General features: G+C 49.3%; 1 protein-coding gene across 4 annotated transcripts in view; it reads left to right on the top strand.

Annotated features, from left to right (window-relative positions):
- Positions 1-19,949, top strand: part of RUFY1 (RUN and FYVE domain containing 1) — a 50,098-nt gene extending 30,149 nt beyond the window's left edge. For 2 of the 4 annotated variants that reach the window (XM_087429225.1, XM_004428435.3), the window contains 7 exons: positions 6,956-7,053; positions 9,246-9,365; positions 10,013-10,142; positions 12,906-13,000; positions 16,121-16,169; positions 17,946-18,023; positions 19,318-19,949. In XM_087429225.1, coding sequence (XP_087285351.1) covers positions 6,956-7,053; positions 9,246-9,365; positions 10,013-10,142; positions 12,906-13,000; positions 16,121-16,169; positions 17,946-18,023; positions 19,318-19,461 — 714 coding nt within the window. In that variant the 3' untranslated portion in view covers positions 19,462-19,949. The remainder of the gene's footprint in view (positions 1-6,955; positions 7,054-9,245; positions 9,366-10,012; positions 10,143-12,905; positions 13,001-16,120; positions 16,170-17,945; positions 18,024-19,317) is intronic. The other 2 variants (XM_087429227.1, XM_087429226.1) reach the window with 2 other exon arrangements.
- The last annotated feature ends 102 nt before the right edge of the window (positions 19,950-20,051 follow it).

The following is a 20,051-nucleotide window of genomic DNA, read 5'->3' as shown; positions in this document are numbered from 1 at the left end:
AGCAACAATGAGGGCCGGCTCCGTGGCTTAGCGGTTAAGTGCGCGCGCTCTGATGCTGGCAGCCCGGGTTCGGATCCCGGGCGCACCCCGAGGCACCACTTCTCCGTCCAACGTGAGGCCGAGTCCCACATACAGCAACTAGAAGGATGTGAACCTATGACATACAACTATCTACTGGGGCTTTGGGGGGAAAAACTGAATAAATAAAATCTTTAAAAAAAAAAAAAAAGCAACAATGAAATTGAAGTAAAGCAAAAGAGAAAAGGAGGAAAATAGCTTCACTCTCCTAACAAATTATCTATTTTAATTTTTTTGTGGTTTCTTCTGGTTTTGGTCAGTATATAGACATAATGTTAATGCACGTTAGGGAAAACTGCTATAATAACTTCGCAGACCCTAAGATAGAGTGGCTTAAAAATATGGAAGTTGTATTTCTGTTGCATCATAGTTCCAAGGAGAGCATCTCAGACCAGCAGTTTGGCTCCCCACAGTCATTCAGGGACCCAGGCTATGCCAGGTCCAGCTCCAGCTCTCAAGGCCACTTGAGTTGTCACCGTTCTTGCCAATGGAAGGAGGGAGAAAAGCAAAAGTCCAGAGCCAGGATTTCTTCTCAAGCAGTGAGACAGAAGTTGCACACATCACTCCGTTCGATTGCACAGAAACGGGCTGGTCAGCATGGCCACGCCTGTCATTTCTGGGCTACACCCTGCTGAAGGGGAGAAGAGGATGAGTAGACGTAGTGTCTCTACCACAGTCAGCCCCACAGAGATACCCAAAGTCCCATCTAGTCCCTGCATCCTCCCAGGCTGAAACCCCTGGGGGATGGGCAGCACCCTCCATCAAGCCCACATGGCCTGTATTCAAACCAGAAGACCTGCCATCTTTCTCACATTAACCTGTCCTGCCCAGAATAAAATGGTAGAGCAGAAACCGGATGACCACAGGAGAAAACGCTGTTTGGAAAGGGGAAACCAAGGAAACAGCCCATGGTGGTCATTGCATCCTCTAGGCAGGAAGTCTGAAGGCTGCCCAGTGGGCAGGGGGCTCCATTTCTCAGCACGTCTGGCTACCCTGCTTCTGCCTTCCAAAGAACTTCTTTGTCAGCTGACCTTCATGGCCCCTGGAAGGTCCACTGTCATCTATGGCACGTTAGAGTGGGCTCTGAGGGAGTGTGGCCCTCCTGGCAGCTACACAGCCTTCACGGACAGCTTCTTGCTGGTATCAGTTTGTGGGCCTGGGGGTTGTGTTAGGGATCAAATAGTCACAGATATTTTTCAGGCCTGATTCATGGTTTCTTTGACAGTACAGTTCTCTCGGTCACAGCCTCTGGTCTGTTCATTTCCACTCAATCCGTGTGTCAGTGACCAGTTAGTTTATTTATTAAACACAGTTCTGAATGCCTGCTTCATTTCTTTGCTCTGTCGGTCTCTCTCCCTCATATTAATGGCGGCCATCTGAGACAACAGGTCAAGGTGTGAGGGAGGCACCCCGGTCTAATCTTTACTGCAGGACATCCAAGGGCCTTCACTGCCCAGTCTTCAGTCTTCTCTCACTTATTTCAGGGTCCAGAACCAGTTGGCTTTTCTACTCTGCGAGGCCCCTACCTTTGGACTCTCTTCCTGTCCATCTCTCTGCAGACCCCTTGCTTACAGCACCTGTCCAAACAGGAGGCCCCACCACACGTACCGGCATTCTGGAGCTCTGGCGTGATTGGCATGGATTCTGTTTTACAAGTTTGGGCAGGTGACAGTTTTCCTAACTGTTTGCCGTAACTAGTAAGGGTCACCAGCTTTCCAGCTTGTAACATCTGCTTTGACGGTGCCAAACCCCTGACTGCTGAGTCAGTGCTGTACACGTTAGCTTTCCTGTGGCGGCTCCACGCCCCACAGCCCTCCCTGGTCCTGCTGGAATTCTCTCAGCCTGTTTTCCCTTCACACCCTTCTACCCTCTGGGCTGCAGAGACAGAAGGTAGAGTCAGCGGTGTCCCTCAGGCAGGGCCCACTGTAATAAAATGCCTCTCTGGTTCTCTTTCTTTATCTCCTTGTATCCTCCATCCCCACTCCCATCCTCTTTCCTCTAGGCCAATAATCTACAGTGTTTCTCTTTTTATTTATATTTGTCATTATAAAACGTCGTATCATTTTGAGTATGTGAATTTTAGTTTCTGAACTGGTGTGTGCTGTGGGTCTCAGTGTGCTCCTCACGTTTTCCTCCCAGCACTGCATTCATCTGTGCACATATCTGGTTTTGGCTTGTGAGTACAGTTGAGTCTCCTAGTGTCTGCACCCTTTGTCCTCCTGCCCATTCCTCCGTGATGGACGACAGTTTCCCTCCAGTCCACCAGCACAAGCAACACCGGCGGCGCATGTCCACATCTCCCCCTGGACCTGGGAGAGTCTCTCTGGCCAGCGTGGTTGACTTGCCCTGTGGTCAGACACTTCTTCTGTGTCCTTGGTTTGCACAAGCCCAGCCAGGTTGCTTCCGGAAGGGCTGCACCAGCTCACGCCCCTCCAGCGGGTCTGGTGGTGCCTGTGTTGTGAGTGTGGACTGGTTTTAGTGCTTGTTCCTCAGTCCAGTGAGTTTGAGCACCCCTTCACGTGTTGGTGAGCCATGTATGTTTCCTCTTTATGACGTGGCTGTTCACATTTTTTGTCCTTTTCTCTTTGACTTTCGTATCTTTTCCTCGTGATTAGTAGTAATTCCAGGTATAGTCTAAACATTAGTCCCCTATTGGTTTATGTGTTGTAACTGTCTCCTCCCAGTCTGTCGTCTAGTATCCTTACTTCCTTATTTTTGATGTAATCAAGTGTGCTGACTTTTCACATTATGGTTTGCAGTTTTGGGGGTTGGTTTTAGAAGCCCTTTCTCAAGCCGAGATGTCAAAGATATTCTACACTGCTTTTATAAACCTTTCCATTTAGGTTTTTAAGGTATAGAGAGTTAACCTTTGTATGTGGCCTTACTTAGGGATCCAGTTTTATTTTTCTCAATATAGTAAGCCATTTAAAAGCTAATCCGTTCTTTTCTTTTTTTTATAATTTTATTTATTTATTTATTTTTTCCCCCAAAGCCCCAGTACATAGTTGTATGTCATAGCTGCACATCCTTCTGGTTGCTGTATGTGGGACGCGGCCTCAGCATGGCCGGAGAAGTGGTGCGTCGGTGCCCGCCCAGGATCCGAACCCCGGGCCGCCAGCAGCGGAGCGCACGCACTTAACTGCTAAGCCACGGGGCCGGCCCTAATCCGTTCTTTTCTCATTGATATGTGGTGCTGCCTTTTTCACTTACCAAGTTCTTATATAAAATGGAACTGTCTCTAGGTCTCTATCTCTTTGATTGTCTATTTGTTTTAATGACCATAGCTTTGTAGTATGTTTTAATGTCTGGTTGGTTGTATGTTTGCTAGGGCTGCTGTAACAAATTAACACAGACTGAATGGCTTAGCAGAAATATACAGTGGCACAGTTCTGGAGGCCAAAAGTCCCAGATGAAGGTGTCTGCGGGGCTGGCTCCTTCTGAAGGCCGTGAGGGAGAAGCTGTCCCATCTGCACCCTGCTCCGGTGGTTGCTGGCCATCTTTGGCGCTCCTTCACTTGGAGAAGTTATCACCGTGTCTCTGCTGTCATCTCCACGGGGCCTTCTCCCTGTGTTCGTGTCTGGTGCAAGTTCCTCCTTCTATAAGGCACCAGTCATGTTGGATAGGGCCCACCCTACTCCACTGTGACCTCATCTTAACTAATTAGGTCTGCAGTGACCCTTTTTCCAAATAAGGTCACATTGTGTGGTACTGGGGGTTAGGACTTGAACTTACAGAACTGGGAGGGACACAACTCAACCCATTACATAGGTCAAGCCTGCCCTCCTTGCCCTTTTTTTCCCCTCTTTTTTTTTTAAGGTTGACTTATCTATTTGTAAACCTTTATTCTTTTTTAACTTTATTTATTTATTTTTTTCCCCCAAAGCCCCAGTAGATAGTTGTATGTCATAGCTGCACATCCTTCTAGTTGCTGTATGTGGGACACGGCCTCAGCATGGCTGGAGAAGCGGTGCGTCGGTACGCGCCCAGGATCCGAACCCGGGCCGCCAGCAGCAGAGCGCCTGCTCTTAACCACTAAGCCACGGAGCCGGCCCTGTAAACCTTTATTCTTGATAAAAATTTTATAATAAATTTATAAATTTCTGTTTGAAAAATCCAGCTGAATTTCGTAAATGGAGATTACACTAAATTTATAGATTAATTTGAGAAAAAATTGACCTCCGTAGAGTATGAAGTCATTCTATCCAAGAGCGTGGGGTAGCTCTTCGTTTATCCAGGCGTTCTTTTTTCTCTTTGTTGGTCCTTTTCACCCGATAGGGGTCTTGCCTTTTCTCCCTCTGAATTCCTGGGTCTGTGTCATTCTTGTTACTGGTGTGCCTGGTGCCCTGTGTGTCTGCCTCCTCCATCAGGCCTGCTGGTGGAGCGCGGTCTGACAGCCTGCGCTCCATGCAGTCTCGTAGTTTGTCTCTTCATCCTGGGGGTTTAGACGTCGCTGATCGTGCAGGCAAAGGAAGACAGTTAATCTCTCCACTCTCAATTTTGGACTTCTTATTTCTTCTTTGTTTCTTTGGCCAGAGCCTCCGAGACTACATTAAACGGTAGTAGAAATGGTGAGCAAACTTTGATCCTGGTCTTAAAAGGAGTGCATCTATAAGTCTCTGCATTAAGTACAATGCTTGTTACGTGTTTGGTGTATCATCTTTACTGAGTTCAGAAAGTTCCCTTCTAGTTCTTTTTGCTGAGAAGTTTTATCATAAATGAGTGTTGAACTTTATTAAATGCTTTTTCTTTGCATTTTTATTTATTGTGCTAATCATGTTCTTTTTCTCCCTTATTTATGTTATGATTTATATTGATAGATTTACATTCCTAGAGTCCTACTTGGTTACGATATATTTAAATATTCTCTTGATTCAGTTAGCTAATGTTTTATATCATGATATGTGTTTATATGAGATGGATCTCTAATTTTCTTTCCTTTTACTAACCTTTTCTGGCTTCAGAATCAAGGTTGGACTGGCATTATAAAAGCAGCTTTCCTGCTCTCTTTCTCTGGAATAACTCGTAGGAGATGGCAGTGTCTGTTCTCAGAAAGTTCTGAGAGCCCACCTCTGTTGTTACATTCGTCTGGGCTGGGCTCTTGGGCAGAGAGACTCTGATAATATTTCAATGTATTGAATGCTTACTGGCCTATTCATGTTTTCTACGTCTTCTCATGCCAGTTTTGGTATATTTTTATATTTTTTCCAAAAATGTATCTTATTTTAAGTTTTCAAATGTTTTAGCTCATAGTTGTTTATAATATTATTTTATAAAATTTTTTAATCTTTTTCATTCAGTTCATTTGCAATTCATTCAATCTCATTTCAATCTGTTTGCATTTTCTGTCTTTTTTCCTTATTCAGTCTTGTCAGTGGTATGTCTGTTTCAATAATCTTTTCAAAGAAGCAGCTTTTTTTCCTAATATTTTTTGTTTATTATTGTTGTTCCTTATGTCATTGATTTCTACCCTCCTTTTTATTATGTTCCTCTTTATTTTTTGAGGTTTACTCTGTAGCTTCTTCTTTTTTTTTTTTTTATAATTTTATTTATTTATTTATTTTTCCCCAAAGCCCCAGTAGATAGTTGTATGTCATAGCTGCACATCCTTCTAGTCGGTGTATGTGGGACGCGGCCTCAGCATGGCCAGAGAAGTGGTGCGTCGGTGCACGCCCGGGATCCGAACCCCGGGCCGCCAGTAGCGGAGCACGCGCACTTAACCACTAAGCCACGGGGCCAGCCCTGTAGCTTCTTTTCAACTTCTGAAATGCATGCTTAGCTTATCTGTTTTATCTTTTTTTATTTCATAAAAAAATTTTATTTAAAGTTAAAAATTACCCACAAGTACTGCTTTAGCTTTGTCCCTCCAATTTTGACAAAAGTATTTCATCTGAGAAGCACATTTTTCACAGTTTAGCATCTCTGAACTCCAGATGCATCTCATAGTCAATGGCATGACATGTTTCAGGTAGTAGTTTCTTCCTTCTTAGTGGTGTGAATGAGGGTGCATCTACACTCGCTGCCATCTTCAGTACAGTGAGATATTGCATAGTGTTTTCATTGCCTTTTAGCTCTAAGTATTGCATAATTTCTCTTCTGGTTTATTTTTTGTAGCTCAATAGTTTTTTAGTAATATGCTAGTAGTTTCCAGGTCTGAAGTGTTTTTAGATATTTTCTTCTGTTGTTAATGCCTAATTTTATTACATTAAGGTCAAGGATTACAGTCTGTATGGTGTTTCTTAGGAATTTATTAGGATTTCCTTCTGTCTTCAGCCTTTCTGTATCCTTTATTTTAAGAGTGTCTCTTGTAGACGTACAGGAACATAGTGTTTTTTTGCTCCCTCCTGGTCACTCAGTATCTGTCATGGTTAAAAGCCTCAGAAAGTCACCCAGGTGTATGAACCCAGCTCCGTCCCTCATTTGCACACTAACCTTCACCCAGGTGCTTTCTCTGTCGGAGCCTCCCTCTCTTGCTCAGAGAAGTTGAGACCACACCCACCACAAGAACCCTACAAGGGTCTGATGAACTCGTGGAGGTGCCTGGCACGTGAGAACTGCTCAGTAACGCTGAGTCAGATCTGACTCGACGTTCCTTTTCAAAAAGGAGCCTGGACCATTTGTAGAGGAAAACAAAAGACTTCATTCCCTCCCTCTTTGTCTTTCTTTCTGTGGATAAAGCTGGGAAGTTGACCCAGGCCTCCCAGGTTTGACAGTTGACCTTTGTCTTCCAGGGCTCTGGGGAGGAGCAGCAACTAATGAAACGCTCTTGAAAGTGTTATAAATGTACAAGGTGAACAATTAAACCCACTTGTAATCCAGACCAGGCACGGGGATAAGGGAGAGGCAGAGTATGACCGCTTTTCCTTGCTGTTGTCTATAGAATGCAGAGAACAGTTTACAGCAGAAGAATGAAGTCATCACATCTTTTGAAGAAAAAAACAATCAAGTAACGTCCAGCATGAAACAAATAGAAGAAAGGTAATTAGTCCCCCCTGGCAGATATTCCCTAGAAGGTGCTGGGCATCCTCTGGGCCTGGGGACCTACTCAGAGTCTCTCCCAAAAGTACATATGACTTAGGATGACTGTCCTTCAGGTCCACAGGCTTGCCCAGCAAAGGGGCTGGATTCTCCAGCCTTGCCTAGACATGTATTCATTCAGCCTTTGGGCTACTGCAGCAGATTGTCCTCTCAGGGTCAGAACTGTCCAGTGAGCTCCTTGTCACTGTCACGCTTAAATCTCAGGTCAGTGAGTGAATCAGAATAGGGTCTGAAAATAAACCCACACAAATATAGGCAACTGATTTTTTACAAAAGTGCAAAGGCATTTCAATGGAGAAGGGATAGTGTTTTCAATAAATGATGTTGGGACAATTGGACATCTATAAGCAAAAAGGGAACCTCAATCTATACCTCACACCTTGTACAAAAATTGACTCAAAATGGATCATAAGTCTAAATGTAAAACTTAAAAACTATAAAACTTTTGTTTATTTTTTTTGTGTGAGGAAGATCAGCCCTGAGCTAGCATCCATGCCAATCCTCCTCTTTTTGCTGAGGAAGACTGGCCCTGGGCTAACATCTGTGCCCATCTTCCTCCACTTTATATGGGACGCCACCACAGCATGGCCTGACAAGCAGTGCATCAGTGCGCGCCCGGGATCCAAACCCGGGCCACCAGCAGCGGAGTACGTGCACTTAACCACTACACCACCAGGCCGCCCCCAAACTATAAAACTTTTAGAAGAAAACAGGAAAAAATCTTCATGACCTTGGTTTGGGCAAAGAGATTTTAGGTATGATGTAAAAGCACTATCCATAAGAGAAAAAAACTTAATTGGACTTTATCAAAATTTAAAACTTTTGCTTTGTGAAAGACATGGTTAAGAGAATAAAAAGACAAGTTATAGTGGGCCAGCCCGGTGGCATAGTGGTTAAGTTCGCACACTCCGCTTCAGTGGCCCGGGGTTCGCAGGTTCCGATCCTGGGCAGTCCGATCCTGACAGTCGGACGTAGGCGCCGACTGTCAAGCCATGCTGTGGTGGCATCCCACATAAAGTAGAGGAAGATGGGCACAGATGTTAGCCCAGGGCCAATCTTCCTCAGCAAAAAGAGGAGGATTGGCAACAGATCTTAGCTCTGGGCTAATCTTTCTCACCAAAAAAAAAAAAGACATATACATTGGGAGAAAATTTGCAAATCACGTATCTGGCAAAGGATTTGTACCTAGAATATATAGAACTCGTGAAACTCAACAAACAGTCCAATTTAAAAACAGGCAAAGGACTTGAACAGATAATTCACCAAAAAGGACACATGGATAGCAAATAAGCACGCAAAAAGATATTCAGCACCATGAGCCATTAGGGAAGTGTACATTAAAATCACGATGAGATGCCACTACATATCCTTTAGAACAGCTCAGTATTTCTTTAATGACAATACCAAGTGCTGATGAGGCTACAGAGCAACTGCAGCTCTCATACATTACTGATGGGAATGCAAAATGGTACAGCCACTTTGGAAAACAGTTTCTTAAAAAGCAAAACATACTCTTACCATATGACCCAACAATCCCACTGCTGGCTATTTGCCCAAGAGAAATGAAAACTTATGTTCACACAAAAACCTGTACACAAATGATTATAGCAACTCTATTCATAATTGCCAAAAACTAGAAGCAGCTCAAATAGCTTTCATTAGGTGAATGGGTAAACTGGTGTATCTATACAATGAAATACTACTCAGCAATAAAAAGGACTGACCATTGATATACACAAAAACTTGGATTGACCTCAAAAAATGATGTTGAGAGAAAGAAGCCAGTCTCAAGAGGTTATATGAAGTATAATTCCATTTGTGTGACACCAGGGGTGGGGAGAGGGTGTGGCTGCAGAGGGGCAGCACTAGATTTTGTGGGTGAGGCAACTGTTCTGTGTGCTGATTGCAGTGGTGGGTACACAGATCTACACATGAGCTAAACTCATGGACCTCTACACACAAAGGAGTCAGTTTTACTACATATTAATTTAAAAATAAATTTTAAAAATAGAAATAAATTTTTAAAATAAATTTTAGAAACAAAAAATTCAAGCCAGCAAGAATATGAAAAAAAACACGGTAGATCGTGAGGATGGATCCTTTCCTTACAGAGACTTGGTTCGTTGGTCTAGGTTGCAGCTCTCAGAAAGGGCGAGGCAGCAGGCGGAGGAGCGGAGCCGTGCCCTGCAGCAGGAGCTGGGCGGGAGGACCGGGGCGCTGCAGCAGCAGCTCTGCGAGCTGCACCAGCAGTGGTAGGAGCCCTGGGGCGGGCGGTGTGCTCAGGAAGGATGGGGAGGCCATCTCCTGCTTCAAGCAGGTGGTGTCCCACCGCAGAGTTACCCCTGCAAAGCGAGAATGAGGACGAGAGAAGAGATGTCTTTATTCCTTGTTTCACAAATGAGAAAACCAGCTTCCGGGGCTTCAGTAACGTCCCCAGGGCTACTCAGCTGGGGAACAGGGAGTCAGGATTCAGGCTGAGGCTCACTCCTAACCTTTGGTAGCTTTCTCCCCACCCCCAACCCCCCGTATCCTGCATTGTCAGCTGGCTCTGGGTTGGAAAAAGCAAATAAATGTTGCCTCCTCTTTCCCCTCAGGTCTCCATCTCAGTAGAGGAGTCTACTGTGTGGTCCTAAGGGTTTTATAGCTTTTTTCCTTTCTCTCTATTTGCATGACTGTCCAGGGTGTGCCTTCACCTGCTTTCCTTACATGATCCTGGGCTTCCGTGTGGAGGTGCAGGTGGCCCTGGAGGAGAGAGAGCCTTGTTTCCAGGCTTTGTTGAAGGGTTTAGATGCTCATGTAGCAGTTTTGAACTCCCCGTTGCTTGTGTGCTGATTTGGGTTGTGGATTTTCCATGAAAATATCCCATCAAGACTAACTCAAGTTCATTTTGGGAAAACAGCTCAAGTCTAGAGAAAGAGTTGAAATCAGAAAAAGAGCAAAGACAAGCTCTTCAGCGAGAATTACAGCATGAGAAAGATACCTCCTCTCTACTCCGAGCAGAGCTACAACAAGTAGAAGGATTAAAAAAGGTAAGGTGGGGGGCTGGCCCTGTGGTGTAGCGGTTAAGTGTGTGTGCTCCGCTACTGGCGGCCTGGGTTCAGATCCCGGGCATGCACAGATGCACTGCTTGTCGGGCCATGCTGTGGCGGCGTCCCATATAAAGTGGAGGAAGATGGGCACAGATGTTAGCCCAGGGCCAGTCTTCCTCAGCAAAAAGAGGAAGATTGGCATGGATGTTAGCTCAGGGCTGATCCTCCTCACACACACAAAAAAAAGGTAAGGTCAGGTCCGGCTCAGTGGCAGAGTGGTTAAGTTCGCGTGCTCCACTTCGGCGGCCCAGGGTTTGCAGGTTCAGATCCCAGACCTGGACCTATGCACTGCTTATCAAGCCATGCTGTGGCAGGCGTCCCACATACAAAATGGTGGAAGATGGGCACAGATTTTAGCCCAGGGCCAATCTTCCTCAGCAAAAAGAGGAGGATTGGCAATAGATGTTAGCTCAGGGCTAATCTTGCTCACCAAAAAAAAAAAAGGTAAGGTGGACTGTCCTTGGGACAAAAAGAGCTTCTAGCATCTCCAGAAGCTCCTGCTAAAGAGCCTTCCAACAGGCGAGTGAGCTCCACGCAGACTCTCACTTCCTCAGAGCCAGGCCCTGCCGTGCTGGCTTGCTCCCAGGTCTGGGACACTGTTCCTGTGTCTCGGAGCTGCTGCTCTAGGAGCGGAAGGCAAAGACACAGCGTGAGCCAGTGAGCAAACCAGAGAGACGCAGTGATGAAGAAAATAGAACAGGAAGAGTCCCCGCAGCGGGGCAGGGTGTTCAGGGAAGAGGGTGACAGGGAAGCAGAGACTTGAATGATGAGCAAGGGACAGCCACGCAGAGATTTGGGCGAAGAACCTCTTGGGCAGAGACACCAGGAGGTGTGAGGGTCTGTGGTGAGGGAGCAGAAAGAAGGGCAGCGTGGCTGAGGCATGGTCAGCAGAGGGAGGAGGCATCTGAGCTGAGGCCTGGGTGTGCAGAGAGCTGATCATGAGCCCTCGAAGGTGTGCGAAGGAATTTGGGTTTTATTCCAAGCCCAACAGGAAGCTGTTGGAGGGACATGATGCAATTCATTTTAAGACCATCACCAGCTCCTGTGTGGAGAGTGGTGGTAGGCTTGCAGGAGAGGAAACCGGGAGAACCAGTCGGTATTTTCCACACCTTCACCCCGGACATGGGTTGGCCAATCTGCCCAGGGTCTGTTATCCTGGTTCCCAAGAACTACCTGGTCCTGGGTCATCCCTGGGAAGCCACCTGAACCAGAGCCGTAAATCTCCCAAGACTAGACCTGAGTCAAGTCTACCCCTGGAGTCACCTCAGTCCTCTGGAGGCCTCACTTCACCTGTAGTAGTGGCCTGGAGCCTGGGTGAATCTTCAGAGAGCGAGAGGAAGTGGGGGCCAGCGTGGCGCCTTTGTCTGGTTGCAGAAGTAGAGCTCTTGGGAAACTCAGGTAGTCTACAATTTCTCCTACTGTGAAATCACCATACAGTAGGAGGGTCCCAGCAGTTCTGGTTGAAGCAGCCTGGGGAGCTGGGGGCGTGTCTCTGGCCTCTGTGGCTTCTCCCTGTGGGGCTTCGGGGGCTGGTGCCAGGCTTGGGGGAATGCCAAGCCACAGGTGGCCGCCCGGCACCACACCTTCCTTGAGGGAGGATCCTTGGGCCGGGGCAGCTTCCAGACCTGGAGTTTGTTGTGGGGAAGAGGGTAATGGGTACTGCTGTGCAATTTGAGTGAGCCGAGAAAGGCCTTTCTGATTCCTGTTGGAAAGTGCCTAGGGCCCCTCAGAGAGCCCATGAAGCCTGGGGAGGGGAGAGGTTCCTCAGGAGCTACTCAGTGTCTAAGAGAGGAGGAGAGGAAACAGAGGACAGAAGAGGACTTCTGGAAAGTTCTGCCACATCCAGGAACATGCCCCCTTTACTCCACTTCAAAATACTTTAAGATTTATATTATCCACCCTCCCCCCACCCCCTACCAAAGAGACAAAACGATGTGTCTGTCACCACCGGTAAGGCTGAGGGTGCCCTTTTGAGCCTGTGTTCAAGTTCTGGGGCAGAAGGTCCAGGCGCAGCTGGGGGGAACTGCCCCCACTTGGGCCTCAGCCCTGCTGCTGCCCACGGTCAGGCCTGAAGCCCCGAGTTGCGTTTCTGAGTCTTTGTCTTAGGCCTAGCCAGGCTGAGTCCTCAGGAGGCGCTGGCCCCAGATTACAACCCGCCGTCGGCGCCGTTGTCCCCTAGTGTGCTTCACGCCCCGCACGCACGGCTTCCACATGGGCTGTGGGAGCCTCTGGAAGGTCTGGCCACACTCAGGCCACGAAGGAGGCCCCAGCTCTTGGCCTTCATCAGCCTTGCTCACGCATTATCAGGAAATTTTGACCAGCCCTTTCCAAAAAACAGTTTATTCAAACTAGCCTTCGCTGATGCAGGTCTGTCCTTTCATAGAAACTCAGATAGGCAAAGCCTCATTTGCCCTGTGAGGGTCTGTTGTGAATGTGCCTGATGAATGTAGCTGCTTCCTGTCCCCCGTCACTGTCCCCTCTGTGGAGCCGCTCTGGTGGCGCTCACCTTCCGGTTGCCCATTCTGGAGCTTAGTAAGCCAGTGAGAAGTGGTCCATGAAATAACCCTGGCTTGATTGAGGTTAATACAACAAAACTGCTTTTTGCTCTTGAAAAGCATCCTGACCTGCTTGTCGCTATGATTACTAAACCTTAAAAAAAAAGATTTCCAGTCCTGTGTCAGGTGTCTGGTTTGTTCATTTTAGGAGCTGCAGGAGCTCCAGGACGAGAAGGCTGACTTACAGAAGGTTTGTGACGAGCAGGAACAAGCCCTCCAGGAAATGGGACTGCACCTCAGCCAGTAAGAACCCATTCCCTGCATCTGCGCCTGCACAGGCCCCCAGGCCTCCCACCCCAAGGAGTCACACCAGCCTGCCCCCAGCATTACTCGAGCCCCACACCTGGGTCCTGTTGTTAGAGGAGAGAGGGCCAGTCATGGAGGCCCAATAGCTGTTCAGGGGTGACCCCGCGGAAGTCAGGCTTTGGAGACGTAGTGCTGATTTGAGTCAACTCGTTAAGAATATCCTTTTTGGGACCGGCCTGGTGGCATAGTGGTTGAGTTCATGCACTCCACTTCAGCGGCCTGAGGTTCGCAGCTTCAGATCCCAGGTGTGGACCTACACACCACTTATCAAGCCACGCTGTGGCAGCATCCCATATAAACTATAGGGAGATGGGCAGGGATGTTAGCCAAGGGCCAGTCTTCCTCAGCAAAAAAAAAAAAAAGAGAGAGAAGTATTGGCAACAGATGTTAGTTCAAGGCTGGTCTTCCTCACAAAAAAAAAATATATATATATCCTTTTCTAGTGACTGGAACCCTCGTGTTCACTAACGCAGTATCCAGGTCTCGGGAACCAGGTGGGTAGTGAGAGAGGGTCGCTTGTCCAGCCTGCACAGACCTGAGGGAGTGCTGTGGCTTGAGGATTTAAGCCTGCCACGAGCAAGCACAGTAACCACCTCCCTTTCTTGGGACTGGACATCACATCCACCCAAGTCTTTCTGCCTCCGCTAGTGATGCTACAGGCACAAAGACCCTGGTGGTTGTGTCTCCCCTCTGACTGGACAGCTCTCCACCTAGTGTCCCAGTCTTGCCGGGTTGCTCTGGACAGTCTGGTAGGTCACACTGCAGATTGTGGAACTTGTCCATTTGTGTATCAGTGCATTTTTAGACCCAGTGGGTTGCCTTTTCTCCTTAGAGTCTGGACTCTTTTGGTTGCAGGTGGCAGAAATCCACCTCAAACTGGCTTAAGCAGAGAAAGCCATCAGGAATCAGTCTCTGCCTCCCACCTCTGCTCTCCTGTCTGTTGCTTACCTCATAGGTGGGTCTGGCCCAAACCAGAGTAGCATGGCGCCCCACAGGGCCACCTGTTAGAGGGACGCAAGTTCCTTTCTCTGTCCCTCCCCCTGAGCCTTGCTGCTCCCTGCAGACGCCAGTCCCAGTGCTGACACCTGTGCAGTGACCAAAGCTGGGGGCTCTTGGGACCAGCACAGCCTGGGCTCAGGCCCACCACTGAGTACACTGTGACCAGAAACGGTCCAGAGATGGGGACTCATGTCAGAGGAAGTAGAAACACACTAAATAAAGTAGTACACAGATGTGTACAACCTGAGGATTTTCCTCTCCATCTGGAAAGTCACAAGGTCTACAGCAATGTTCTGGGCTAGCCCACGAAAGTATTAAGAAAAATAAGACAGAGAAATGTTAGGACTGGTGGGAATGTGGTCTTTTCAAATAGTTTGAGATGAAGATGCTACCATGCGCCATCCTCTCCCACTCACCATATCTTTCTAGACCAGCTCGGGGCTACTGATCTAGCACCTTCCGCCTGAGGCCTGCCTGCCCCCCTCAGGCTGAGTGCCCTGTGCTACTGCCCACCTGAGGGTCGCGCCTTGAGGTTGGGCAAAGCCAGGTGTCCGCCCCATGCGCAGAGCACAGGCCAGCTCTGAGGGCGTCCCCTGAGACTGATGAGAACCAGATGTGGAGGCTGGCATGAAGCTGGCTCCTTGGGTTTGCAGTGTTGTTCAGAGAGAGGGAGAGGAAGGAGATCTCAGGGCAAGGTCTGTTGGGGGCCCGCACATGCCCTCTCCCCTTCTCAGGTAGCTAGCACCATTTTTTTCCTGCCCATCCTCTTCGCATTGGACAGACAGTAAGCAGAGTCAGAGAACACCCTCCTAGTGCACCACAGGCCTCAGAACTGTGGGTGGGCTCTGGTCTTGAAAACGTACCTCTGCACTTGACGGCCTCCTAGTGCTACTGCCCGACCCAACTTCAGAACATGCCTCACGGCCGGATTGCGTGGGTGTTGCTGTAGGGGCACGCGACACGGGCAGGGCTACCCAAGAACTTGCCTTTGTGCTTTCTCCCTTCCTCCCTTCTCCTTGCAAGCCCACACCAGAGGACAGAGAGGACAAGCCTGTCCTCAGACCCCTCCACCAGCCACAGACACAGCTGCCCTGTGTATCTCGGGAACATCTGGATTCTTTGCAAGCTATATTTCCCAGGGAAGTTCTTGTATGTTCAGGCTGCCATCCTGATCTGGGTTCCCCAGGTCTGTCCTCCCTGGGCAGCCTCTGGTCCCTCAGTCTGTGGGCCTCTTCCTGCATCTGCTTGGGGCAGCGAAGGAGCTGCCTGCAGTCGCTCCTGGAGGCCACAGGCTTATTTCTAAAGGCCCTGGTGCTTGGTTTCCTAATCCTGCCCCCAAAGGCTGGCCTGCGTCTCCGAGCCCTGCCACTCTGACACTTAGATTAGGCTAATCCAGTGACAGTTTAGACTAATCTCAGCTTTTACGAAAGGGCTCAGACCATTCCCCCCAAGTTACAAATACATAGTGTTTCCTCGTACCTGGTTGAATTCTGCAGTTTAGACCATGGTCAGTCCCGTCTTTGATATGGACCACTGAGGAATCGCTCTCACACTCACGAGAACGGAGCGAGAGCAGTGGCCACTCCCTCCGCACCTGACCACTGTGGACGCAGCAGGGCAGGCAGGGAGATCCCTGCAGATTCCAGCTCCTGCTGGGGGGAGCCCACACTGGAGAGAGGAGCAGCCCCCCACTTCAAGCACATGTCACACGCAGGAAGAGTTGCCCAGAGAAGCCAGAAACCTGGACTTCTGTGAGAGAATTCTCAATTTGTAGATGATTGCAGCTATTTCAAAGTCTTTTTAAACCCTTACAGGCTCAACAGTTCTTGGGCGGGATTCAGTCCAGTCAGTCTCAGACCGGGGCAGACGTGAGCCAGTGCGATGCAGTGAATCTGGGATTATAAAAAGGTGGAAAGAAAGCGTTTTAGAACAACTCGGCTTATTGTACTCCTCTCTCACAAGTCTGGCACCCTCACAGAGCCCCACAGTGTCTGTGCGGTTATTTGGTTAGAGTTTGGGAGCCTCTCTCACTGCTATGGATGATTTTTCTTTTTTAAGGTCAAAGTTGAAGATGGAAGACATCAAAGAAGTAAATAAGGCACTGAAGGTACTGGATTATTAACGTTTTTAGCATAAGAATCACTACTGGTCACTATTAGCTCGTGCTAATAGGCCGCGTGCTCTTGGGTTTTCTCACAGCAGTCAGGTGAGAATGTGTGGTTGAGGCAGTGGTTGTTAGCACTTGTCTACAGATAAAATGCTGCTAGGGCCACGTAACTCAGCTGAGATGGCGATGCTCATAAGTGGCAGGGCCCAAGCGGGAACCTAGGTCTTCTGATTCTGGTCCCTCTGCCATCAGCTATCATTTGACAATAGGCCTAGATCACAGGTGCCCTAAGGAAGGAAGTGAAAGGTGGCAGAAAGAGATCCAGGGATTTTTTTTTTTTTTTTTTTTAAATAGAGTGAGAACTTTCCTTCCAAGTGAGGGGCCGAAGGCCACCCTGCACCACTGTAGTGCCCTGTGCCGTTTCTGAGCTGGGCCAACTTTCTAGACCATTTTTGGGAGGGCAGAATGACGCACACAGCTTAAGAAGCAGGAGTAGGTGGACTAGGTGACCCAGTGCAGGTGCCGGGCTGGCCTGCTGGGTTGGGGAGAGTGGGTAAGGAGGGTGCAGATGCTCCAAGCCACTGCCCCCCTCCCAGGGCAGCTCAGAGCAGCAGGCCCATCTATGACGGGAGCTTCCACTGTGCGGCCTCGGCTCTGCCGTGGCAGCGGTGCCCAGGCAGCCGACTTCCACAAGGCACCGTCCAGCGCATGGTGGGGCATCTGACTTCCCAAGTGCACCACAGGTCAGAGGCAGCACATTGGCCTAGCAGCTAATAGCAGCCTGGACTTGTAGTTAACGTCAATTGATTTTATCCTCCTGGTAGGCTGGAAGCTTCTTGGATGTTAATTGCTGTGAGCTGCTTACCTTTTTATCCCCTGTACTGCACAGAAGGGCTTGCACAAAATAGTGACAGCTCACAGCACCAGAGGAAGGGTACACATCATAAGATGGGACTCTAGAGCCGTTGGGAGCCATTGGAGCCCCGGCTGAAGCCCTGAGCGTGGAGCTGCAGCTCCCGATTAGAAGATCAGTCTGTGTCATGAGGAGAGTGAGGTCCAACAGATGCTGAGGAGCCAGAAAAATACATCAGGCCTGTGACCCCTTTGAACACCTCAGTCCCTAAAACTGACTGAATCATGTCCTAGTTTTCCCACAGAAAGACCTCCAAAAAGGCATCTTTCAAAGCCTCAGTTGCCTCCTCTGCAGAAGAGACATCTGCTTCCCTGCCTCGCTCTGGGGATCGGGGGCTTGGCGTGTGTGGAGGAGGGCTTCCTATCTCCACGGCACTTTGCCTTCTGTCTCCCCGCAGGGACCACTGTCACAAACTGTTCTAGTCTGGCTGATAGGGTTGGCCCTTCTCCCTCCGCCAGTTCAGGAGGCACTTTGGATAGTGTCTCAGCCAGAGTTGGGGTTGCAAACACCCAATCCTGACTCTGGTTACCTCAGCCAAAGGGGCTTTATTGAAAGGGAGTGGATGAGTCTCGGGCTAACAGGAGTCTGGAGACTCTGCCTGGAGCCCCAGGGGGCAGCCTGCAGCGGCTGAGAAGCAAGAGCCAGAGGGCAGGCCCTGTCTGCAGCCTGTGAGCTCCAGCTGTGGTCCGGGGGGGAGACACGACAGTCCTGTGGGGCCACATCTCGTGAAGAGACATTCCCTCAAAAGGAAACTAGGTACTGTCAGGAAAGGGACAGTGGACACTGGGCAGCCAGAACGCAGCTCAGGGTCCATCAGGAGCCAAGCCATGAAATGGTATTCTGCAGCGTTCTTTCCTTCTCAGGGCCACACTTGGCTGAAAGATGATGAAGCCACGCGGTGTAAGCAGTGTGAAAAGGAGTTCTCCATTTCCCGGAGAAAGGTATGTGGGCTGGCCCTCCACCCGCTCACCCGAGGGCTGAGTTGGTGCCCCACTGGGGCCTCCCCTCCTCTGCTTCCAAGAAAGGCCTGTGGTCTGCTGGCCCATACAGACAGCCTCCCAGCCTGCCCCCTTTCTGGGGACCCTAGCCAGTGGGTCACAAGCCTTGTCCCCACCACAGTCCCTTCAGTGATTGACAAATTTCTTTGGGAGTTGGGGCCGCTTGTGTGCAGAACTGTTCAAGGTGAGTGCATTACTGAAAATTCTTTGTAAGCAACAGGACCACCTTCTGGCTAAGTTAAACAAAAACAGACTCTGGGGAACCTTTGGGTGGCAGGTCTCAGGACAGGTATCCAAGTGACACCACGAGCTCACTGGCATTACAGCAGGGCACTTGTCCCTGGTGAATCTGCCTCTGCAGCCTGCCTTCAGGTTCTGGAAACAGAAGGTCCTGGGCCCAGCCCTTGGTCCAGGGTTGACAGGGCCTTGATTGACCAGTTGGGCAGGACAGGGGCAGGGTTAGATCCCAAGAAAACTGGAAGCCTTTACTGAGGGGGAAATGCTTGCCACACTGCCAACACCATCCTATCCACTACCACGTGGATGTGTTCTCACCTGCCCCAGTTAGCAGCCTTTCTGTGAGAGGAAGCAAAACTTCTCCAAATTCTAGTCAGGGTCTTGCAATAGGTTCAGAGCTAGAAACAGCCCTCCTGGGGCTGCTTTTGAGATCACACTTGTCCAAAAGCTCCACTGGCTGTCCCCACACCTGAATGACCCAGTTCAAGGTGGTTGTCTAGCCTGATGGGGGTGGGCCTGTTGGCGGAAGTGATGTCCAGAGCCAGGAGGAGCAGTGGCTGCATAGGTCCCTGTCTTGGTGTATGTGTGCCCCAGGTTCTTGGCATCCCTATTTACAAAGCAAGACTCCCCCCCTCAGGAGGGGCCAGGTAAAGAAACCTGGGGTCCCCACCCCGGAATGCAGCAATTACAGGGATCGAGCCGGGGCTCTTTATGTAGTGTGGACTACCAACGCACTGAGTTAGTTATCAAGTCCAGTAACACATTTTAAAGAAAAAGAACCTTACTCATGCAAGTGCACACCCTCCGCCAACACTCCTGGTTTCACAGGAACATCAGTGGAGAAACAAAGGAGGTCTAGAAGAACCCCTCCCAAACTGACACATGCCTCTGGGGGAGGGGTTCTAAAGTATTAAATAAACTTTTCAAGTTGAAAACACAGTGGGTGTGCAGAGCCAGGGAGCGCAGCATGTTCTGTGACTGCCTCTTTTCCATCCTCTAGCACCACTGCCGCAACTGTGGCCACATCTTCTGCAGCACCTGCTCCGGTAACGAGCTGGCCCTGCCCTCCTACCCCAGGCCAGTGCGAGTGTGCGACAGCTGCCACACCCTGCTTCTGCAGCGCTGCTCCTCCACCAGCTCCTGAGGGCGGGGCCCGCCGGAGCCTGCCTTCTGCACCAGCTGCAGTCCTCGCCAGGGCTGTGGGCAGCCTTGGATCAGTGCCAAACGCTCTGGCTCTCAGGGCATGACCAGGACTTGGGAGGTTTGTTTCCCAAGAGAATCAAAGGAAAGAGTAAGATCCTCGCTGGGCTGCTGGTACTCAGAACACAGCATGCCCAACTGGAAGCCGCACCACTTTCTCTTCCGAATTGTATGGAATTAACTCCTCAGGGTTAAAACTCGTCTCACTTGGCCACATCACTAGCTTTGGCTCACATGTAACTTCATGATTTTGCTGTAATTTTTCACTTTTCAAAGAGTTAACCTACTTTGCAGCAGTTGCACTAGTATCGTGAGTAATCCGTTCCTTTCTCTCCCCGCAGTGCGCCTTCCCTGGTTGAGTCGAGAGATTTGCCATTTCGTTCCCTTGTGAATATCTGTTATTGGCCCTGCAATAAAATCACTTATTTTTCACTCTGGTGCAGAAATGAAGGAGCCTGTGTCCACTTCACAGGAGCTGCCTCTGAGCAACCCCCATTTCAGGACGGAAGGCCCTCAGCGGGGGCAGCTGCATTT

This window comes from Ceratotherium simum, chromosome 4, assembly GCF_057802395.1.
Source record: "Ceratotherium simum simum isolate JZ-2026a chromosome 4, ASM5780239v1, whole genome shotgun sequence".
Lineage (NCBI taxonomy): Eukaryota > Metazoa > Chordata > Mammalia > Perissodactyla > Rhinocerotidae > Ceratotherium > Ceratotherium simum.
The sequence above is the reverse complement of the archived record's forward strand: the minus strand, read 5'-3'. Positions and strand labels throughout refer to the sequence as shown.